Genomic DNA, 8,999 nt, shown 5'->3' on the forward strand with positions numbered 1-8,999 from the left:
ATCTGAGCAGTAGCAACTGAATCACAGGCTGGTAAGCATTGTCGTGGTGAAGGTGTAATGAAGGATGAACTATGCAAGATCAAAAGCTAAAATGTGTTGCTCTCAGATGACCAATGCAAGACTACTCAACTGCTAGTTTCCTGGTAGAAGACGTGTCCTCTTTCCCCACTTCCTTGTCACAAAGATAATGAATTTCCCTGTGCTCAGTATCATTTCTAATAGGTTATTTCCTGTGCTTTGGTCTCAAAAATCAGAAATTTTTAGCACAGTTGTCTGATTAGGGAAGGTTTGAGGAGGGAATTTCTTTCTGCTGAGTTCCTACTGGTAGTGACTTCCATGGTGGAGTGGGAAGGAAGCTTACAGCAACTAAAAAGAGCCCAGAAGCCCAGTTCTGGCTGCCACTGGACTTCTTCCCGTGATGGAGAGTAAGATTGATCATACGCACACTCAAATATGAAAATATGTTAGACAATATGTTAAAAATTCTTTCTTTGGTGAATGCAGGAGTGTTAGCTAAGAGTCTGGTAATAAATTGACAAAGAAATTAAAAGCTGGACTAATGTTCTTATTATGGACTTTTCCACTTGTCCAGTAAATGCTGTGCTGCCTTGGTAATCTTCAGTCATTTGCTCAGTTGCTCACCACTTGCTCTAGTTAAGAGTTAATGTAGAGATTGGCTCCTGAGAAAATCTGATGCCCATCAGTTGTGGTCTGTCCTAACTGATAAGTGGCCGTCGCAGGTTTTGGTGTTCCCATGATCTACTGTAAGCTGGTGTTTCCTTGTACTGCTGTTTTCTAACCCGTACTTTAGGACTTGATTTCTGGTACTTTCCCTGGAGTTCTTAGCAGTAAAGGAAAAACTTGATCATTTTCTACATCTGTAATTTCAACCAGTTTTGTCAAATGTCTGTTGTTCATACTTCTTTGTCTTTTTCTTTTTTTCTCCCTTCTCTCCTTTCCTATGTAATAGCATCACTGCAATATTACTAGCAAGTCTTCCTTGGGAAAATTACTTTTGTTCCTATACGTTCTTTCAGTGCTTCTGATACGAGTTTATATTGCCTGATTATTAGAACTTGGGTCACAGATGGTTTGTCTTGAGCTTCATTTAAGCTGCTTTTGTTTAAATGAAATGGAGTATTGAGGATATGACTCTCTTAGAAATTGTAAGCTTTTGCCATGCAGATTTATCAAAATACCGCTGTTGACGAACTTTTATATAACTTTTAATTGCAGGGTTTTTTTTGTTTTGTTTTATTTTTTTAAATCAAATAGGTATCCATTAGGGGGCTCTCGAGGTTTAAGATGATCAGTCTTGATACCAATGGCTTTGGAGCTTTACTTCCTAACCCTTTTTTCTTTTTGTTTTACAGAAAAGGTCACGGATCGCCTACAGTGATGAGGTGCGGAATGAGCTCCTAGGGGATGACGGGAATTCCTCAGAGAACCAGGTAGGATGCTAATCAAGAAGCCCTAGTGGGTGGCTGGAGGGTGAAGGAGGTCACTGGCACACTGGGCTTCTCAAGCTGCTCCTTAACAGCATTAGCAACAACTCATGTGGAAGTGATACTGTTTAATGCAAAGCTGGGGTCTTAATCAACTTCAAAATGTTTCTTGGAGATCTTACATTTAACCCTTTAACTTGTGATCACTGTCTGCTATCTTAAAAAAAATCTTTTCTTCTCTTTTCTTTATTATTTAGTACTTTAGAAATAACTTGAAACACGCTGTTTGCCGACAAAACCAAGGTCTTCACCTCAAACACATGTAAAAGGAATAAAAAAAGTACATAATGCTGCTTTGATAATAATGCAGTATAATTAAATCAACACTGGCAGGCAAAACAAATGGAAACACACTCTCAGACTTAGGCTGTGCACCAGTTTGTTTCCGTGTACGATTCCTTCCCTAAACAGACTTTTTCTCCTGTACCAAAAACACAAGTTGTGCTTATGAAAGCATGTTTTCATGATGTATGTTGTGCTAGAATGCAGAGAGCTATCCAACTCTTTTAATGATGGAAAGCATGATAATCCTCAGGTTTTCATGATATCTTGTGCTCATGTTGCTTTGAACACTACAGTGAAGATCCTACTTTCTAAAGGGAACTTTATATTCAGAGTAATTTGACCCAGCTGTTAATATTTCTTTTGGTGCTGAACTTGTTTGACAAGCTCTGTCTGAAAGCTGAATGTTTCTTTTATGAAAAATCAGTTCAGCTACAATCAAAATTGTGCATTTTGAGTGAGAAATTTGTTGAAAGTTTTCTGATAAGATAGAATTTTAATTATTTTTGTACTGAAAGTAAAGCTTTTTAAAATACTTACTGCTTTAATATTAAGTAAGGAAACAGAGCAGAACCACATTCTGAAACTTTTATATCTTCTACCCTAATATAAGCTTAGTAAGGGTAGACAAGTTAGACTTGGAGACTTATTCTAATAAAATGGATAAGCATAGACCCCTTAAGCCCCAGTGTTATACAGTATTTTGAAAGTATTGTGTAAATGTTAAACTCTGTGGGAGACTGTAATACATATGTTAATTAATTATACACAGGATACAATTTATCTGCAGAACTTATTGTATAGCAGATGTAATATCTATGTTTAGAGTTAAACGTAGAAGGTATTTATATTTTGATATATGGCAAGAAAGAGTTCCAAAATTTAAATAATAGGAAGACTTTTTTTATCCCTAAATATGAATTTGCAGAAAGGAAAGAGTTTGACAGTCTGTGTGTCATGAACATAACTCTCTACTATAGAAGTGTTAAAATTCTAATTTTATTTCTTTTAAGGTGCTACTATTTTTACATTTCAAGAAAAAAAAAATGTGTGAATTCAGACATAAAAGGGCAATTGTGATAAGAAGCTTCACTTTTAACAGAATATCTTATGTGTAGGGATGAGATAAAATATTTTATTTTCACTTTTTAAGGAATGGTTAAATAACTGGTCCATGTGCACTTTTTGCAAGTTATGATTTCTTTTTGAAATCTGATGGAAGAAACATGGTCTCATCTCAAGGAATTAAATGACACTTACAAACATTTATCAACATGATTTTTTTTTTTTCATCCAATGACCACTTCTTAAATTGAACAAAATTGTTTAGGTCATTAGTGTTTTATTTAGTCTGTTAGGTAAATAAGCTCATTTTTTATGACCCAACTTGAAATTCTTACCCCCATACCTTTGGAAGTTCTGAAATTCTTTATTTTCTTCCTTGAAAGATGCTATGAAATATCATCATAAAAGAAACATTTCTGTTCTTATAATAATGTAAAGGCCAATATATCACAGAGATATAATTTATTGAGTTGTTCCAATAATCAAACGCACACTTTTTCTTATGAGATGATTTACCATGATTTATATTTATACTTATCTTTCATGCTTTTAGTTACAGACACAATCATATAGTACACGAACTTCAGCCTTATATTGACCTTGTCTGAATGTGCAGTTATCCAAATCAAGAGTAAGGCTTGGGTATTACTGTACAGTCAGCAACGTATTACCTCAAAATATTTAGATCAGTAACTCCAAGTCTGCCACACTATCACTCATTACTATTTTAATAGACTTGGACTAGATGAAGAAAGTATGATCAAGTATGACTTGCAGCCATATAAAATATTGGAAGGCATTTCAAATTCTTGCTTTAATTTTGTCTGTTGGGAATGCATATAGATAGTCTGACCCTCAAACTATTATTAGAGGTTTTTTTCCTTCTCAAATAGTTTCAGTTAAATTAGTTAAACTAAAAGATGCTGGGCTTTGTTCCCCAGTTCATTCAGCAAACTTTGCAAAGTGAGAGGAGACAATCTTCTCATGATGGAGGAGGAATAATTGAAGAAAAGATTGTTCCTCTAGCAATCCACAAATGTTGGTAAAATCTGCTAATAGAAATGCTGAATGTCTGGTTACACTTGGATGTTACCCAAGGGAAACAGATATGAGCATTATATTTAAAGTATGTTCTTTGTCACAGTAAAAATTTACATGTTTTTTATGGGAGGAGAAGACAAATAATGTAGAATGGCTGATATGGAAGTATGTAGAACTAAATGAGGCATTGCTGGAAAAATAAACAATTTGATTTGTTTTTTAATTCAACTTCTGGTTTTTAGTTGAGTTTTAAAGGCAGAGTTACGGCCGAGTTAAAAGCTGTGCTGAACAGGGTAGAATACATAGGTATGAGTTTCCAGTTATTCTCACAAGAAGAAAGATTGAAGTACAAGATCAGAGTGAAGAATTAGCTAATGATGATTGGTCTTTCCATTTCTTTTTTTTTTTTTTTTCCTCTGTGCGATCCATTAGTAGCTATTATCATGTGTGGATGACAATGTCTTAGAATACGTTTGCTTATAGTGATTTTACCAAGATATAACCAATTTTATTAGAGTAATGTTTATAGAAACTCCTTGTAAGAAGTTGTAAGAATCATACAATTCTGCTAATCAAAATTTCTTTTAAAGTAATGGATCTTTGTCTAGTAAGTTAATGATATCAAGCTGTTTAATGAAGTCATTGCTTAGTGTACATTAATTTCCTCTGAATTTTATCTGGTGAATATGTTCAAGTGAAGCATATGCAGAGATTCCGAATCAGGAGACATATCTTCTCCCATCAAGAACATACAAATAACAACAACAAAAAACTCTATCCCTTAAAGCCTGTGTGCATTGGCTTGTTACTTATTTTCCAGAAGTGATCTTAAATGGGCTCTGTTACTTTGAAGTCTTATTTGTCATGCTGGCCAGCAATGATTGTCAAATCCCTTGAAAGTTTTGAGCTTTTCAGTGCAATGATACAGTACTTACAGGTGTGGCTTCCCTTTAATAATCACAGAACTGTTTTCATGTGGTGATTTGTATGCTTTTTAGAAAGCGGATGTTGGGCTCAATCAAAAATAACCAAAATAGTCAAGTATGACATTACCAACTTTCTTGAGATATAATACTGCTCCTTTCTCTTTTGCAGCTGTGTTCATTAAGATGTTGAAGTAAATTTGCATTAGGGTAAATTGCATGTCCATATGCACATGCACAGCGTATGCGATTTGCGGCGAACAAATATTTTGTGGCTACTTAATTTCTGACTACAAAGTTCTGATAATATTAGATTTGGGCTTGCTGTGCATAAAGTGTGTCAAACTTCAGCTACAGACCAGGGGGTGAAGTTGGTCAATTTAATTCCCCAAGATCTAAAGAAGGTCGGTATCATTTCATATAGCCCTGGCAGAGCAGATCATTACCAGACACAAATCTGTTCGTTACATGCCGAGGGTTTATAGCAAAATAAATAGACTGTCATCATAAGTTCAGAAAATTGTGTGTTCGACCCACGATAATGTGTAAAGGGCGTTTAATAGAGTTCAGCATTTATTCGTTATCTATATGCGGACAGAGACGGCAGTAGCGTTATCAGCTTTTTAAAAAAAAAAAAAAAAAAAAAATTGGGTAGTTTTCTGCATCACGTGGTGTGCGCCTCGCCGGCACACGGGCACACACACACAGCCTCGGCCGCTCTCTGCGGCGCAGTTTTGATTTTAGTCACAGCAGAAGGCTTAGCCACAAGAGATTCCGCTGGTTCAAACCAGCGTAAACCAGATTTTTTTTTTTTTTTTAGCCTACAAAGGAGCAGATTACCTCTTGTATCGAATTCTGTATTGAAAAAAAATATATGTATCTTTGTTTCAAGGATATGCTGATTATCATAACTTAAAATGGTGGCTGCGCACGGCCTAATGCTGCTTACCGTTGGGTGGTGAGCGTGATAAAAATACCAGAAAGTGTTCAAAAATAGAAAAGTAAAGGTAACACATTTTCATCAAGTGCATTGTTAAATGGGGGAAAAATACATCTTTTGTTAATTTGAATGAATATCTTTCAGCCAATGTTTTAAAAAAAAAAAAAAAAGAAAAAAAAAAGGGGGGAAAAAAAAGAGAAAAAGAAAACCCTCTCCCATTACTTAGCTTAGCTGCAAATCCTATGCAGAGCTTAAATTCAGCCATGCAGCACAAACAAGATAGAACATTTTTGTTTGGAACCTATTGAAAAAACAAATGTGCAGCATTTTAAAACTCCGTCTGATTGCTGCAGGGTGGCATGCCCAAATGGGCTCTATTGCGGGAGAGTAGTTTTAAACTTTGGCCCTTTAAGTATCATGGCCAAGTGAAGAATGGTGGCCTCCGAAAGAAAAGATAGCAATGCAATCAGTTCCCAGATCGCCCCTCTCTAAAGAGATGTTTGCCTTTTTGGGGAGAAAAGGAGGGGGAGAGCTGGAGAAAGACCAATTTCTGACAGGCCAAGCAGTTGAATTTAAGCAGCAGTTTGGTGGACAGCGCGGTTTTCTTTCTGCCAAATTCTAGCAAAGTTGCGTTATTTCAGCTCGAGTTCCTGCAGTAGTAGCCCCAGTAATTACACACGTAGTTGGGTTCATCGTCTGCTTTGGGATGAGGCTGTGTACAGACCTAGGCGAGCCACATGAAACAATAGAGAGTAATGGAAGTGCCTTTTTTCCTCTCGGGCTGAGGAGACTTTGAGTAGTAAACATTCTCAGCTCACACACGTGTTGAAAATGAGTGTTATGAAACTGTAGGTGAGGTACCAGCACAAACTGAGATAATGATGTAGCTGTTGTAATTTTGAATTCAACTGGAATCGGGGAGAGAACTGTAATTTTTTCACCAAGAGCCACTCTTGTGCAGACATTTGTTGTGAGTAATCATACTTTTTGTTCCAGTACCAATGATTTATCTCTCTCTGTAAATGGAGAGAGTATTACAGCATAACTCGATATTCAGACTGGATTTTATTTAGTTTTATGATAAACCTGCCATAGCAATATTATTAATAGTGTTAGATCATGTTAATTTACAAGCGTAGATTGATAAGCATAAGTGCATATCCTATATAAGTATGTACAGATGTATAGATACACACACTGTGTAGTGGTCCAGGAATAAGAGCCTGGAGTGGGTCTTTCCTGAGGGAAACATGTTTTGTGTTGTTCCCTTCTCCTTTGTCTATTATTAAATATGCTATGCAGTAAATCATCATTCTGAGCCGCTTATCTAAGCTGCTTTTTTTTTTTTTTTTCTCAACAGAAAAAGGGTGTCCATGTGAGGTTCAATAATCAAACTAGATAATATAGTCGCATTCAAATGAAGGTATATAAAAATCGGAGTAGCGGTGACATGCTGTAAAGATGCAGTCATCTATTAATAAGTTAGATCTGCTCGTAAAATAAGAAATCAGTTGTCACAACTAAAATATACAGAAAACATTCTGAAAACTTGTATATACAAAACCACTTCAGCTGTACAGTCTTCGCAGAGAGGAATAGTAAACTTGTTTTTTTTTTCTTTATAATATAGACTTCTATGAAGTCATTCCCCTTTATTTCATGATGGTGTCTTAGATGTGGTTTAAAAGAGAATTTCACACTATTCTCTTTGTTTAATGTGACAGTGTGAGAAAGTGATCTTTATTCGTTCAAAAAACTCTGCATGTAGTCTATGTTTAGGTTCTTTTAATGTGTTTGTCTGTGATTTTTAAATGCTAAACATGTAAACAGATAAATTGTCAATGTTAATTCTGTATCCTGTCACACAACTGATCTTTCTTTCCTGCCATTTCTTTCCTTTTTATCTTTTTTGTGCGCTCATGTTGCAGTTGATAAAATTACGTGAAGAGGTGAGTACTTTCTTGCTTTTTGTTGTCTAGCTTTCCCTTTAAAGCTGAGTTTCTAAATCTGAAGTAGATCTTTTTGTTCACTGTTGCAGGGAAATCTGCACAAAGCAAAAATATTGATTACACTGCTTTAAAATATTCACTGTTGTGCCTCTTTTTTTCCTAATAATTGTATACTTACATAGGAATCTCCAGATCAAGCCTTAGAAATTAACATTCTTTGATAGTAGAATTTTTTTTTTTTAAAGGCACTAGAGAAAGAAGGAAAAAAAAGAAAACCTATTATTTGATGTCTGCTAGAATACCATGATCAAATCTGGTACAGTAATAATCTTGTTTGCATCAGAAAATCTTTGATAGGGTAAATACATTCGTACACTGGTATTGAAAGTGAAAGCATTGCTTTGGTTAAAACCTGTGCTGAAACACTGGCAGAATTACACAGTATTTCCTAACGCTTTGACTTTGATGTGAAGCACTGAAATGGCTTATGTATTATATAGTGTATCATATACCCACTGAAAATACAGCACAAGTAGACCCAAGCACACCTATCAATATTTATTATTTATTTGTGTGTGCTGTAGATCTGTAGGTGTAACACTAGAGATCAGTATTCTGGAACAGCTTTCTTCCAGTTATAAAATGACTCATAAATATTTAGAGAGAGAACGTCTGTTTTAATGGTCAGTTCCTCAAATGTTTTAGTATATGTTCTGAAATTAATATACTCAGTTCCTTACTGCTGGAGCAAAGCAGGTATCTGAACTGCTTTTTTTTAATTGTTTCCCGATTGCTGCCAAAAATGAGGTCTCAGTAAAGTCAAGATTACTTAGAGGTCGGATTTTTGAAGGGTTTCATGTGGAGAGTTTGAACCAGTGTAGTATTTGAATAAGTATATTTAGAAGCATTTTAACATCACATATTTGTCTGGTATCTTCTTTTTGAAACGTGTATGCCCAGGCATATCAATAATGAATTCTGAGCTCTGCAGAAAAGGATTTGTAAGTTTTAGAAATGGTGATGACAAAGAAATGTAAAGTAACCAGATTAGGGGCAATTACAGGGAATTCTTAGAAACAGTAAGATATTTGTGATATAAAGATTCTTTCACCAGTTGCCTGAATGCTTTATTTTTCCTTCTTCTTGTGGAGCTGATATTAATATGTTAAAGCTGCAGAGTAACCTGGTGAATAAAAAAATTAAACAAAATAAACATGTAACTGCATGAAAGCCCTCCCACCACTGCTGAGCTCCCCTCCCCAACAGTACCAGTATTTAAACAGATGACAATATT

General features: G+C 35.4%; 1 protein-coding gene across 4 annotated transcripts in view; it reads left to right on the plus strand.

Annotated features, from left to right (window-relative positions):
* The window catches only part of VTI1A (vesicle transport through interaction with t-SNAREs 1A), a 249,894-nt gene that overhangs the window by 47,685 nt on the left and 193,210 nt on the right, over nucleotides 1–8,999 (plus strand). For 3 of the 4 annotated variants that reach the window (XM_085229582.1, XM_085229579.1, XM_085229581.1), the window contains exons 4-5: nucleotides 1,374–1,451; nucleotides 7,685–7,705. In XM_085229582.1, coding sequence (XP_085085708.1) covers nucleotides 1,374–1,451; nucleotides 7,685–7,705 — 99 coding nt within the window. The remainder of the gene's footprint in view (nucleotides 1–1,373; nucleotides 1,452–7,684; nucleotides 7,706–8,999) is intronic. The other variant, XM_085229580.1, reaches the window with a different exon arrangement.

This window comes from Meleagris gallopavo, chromosome 8, assembly GCF_905368555.1.
Source record: "Meleagris gallopavo chromosome 8, MGAL_WU_HG_1.1, whole genome shotgun sequence".
Lineage (NCBI taxonomy): Eukaryota > Metazoa > Chordata > Aves > Galliformes > Phasianidae > Meleagris > Meleagris gallopavo.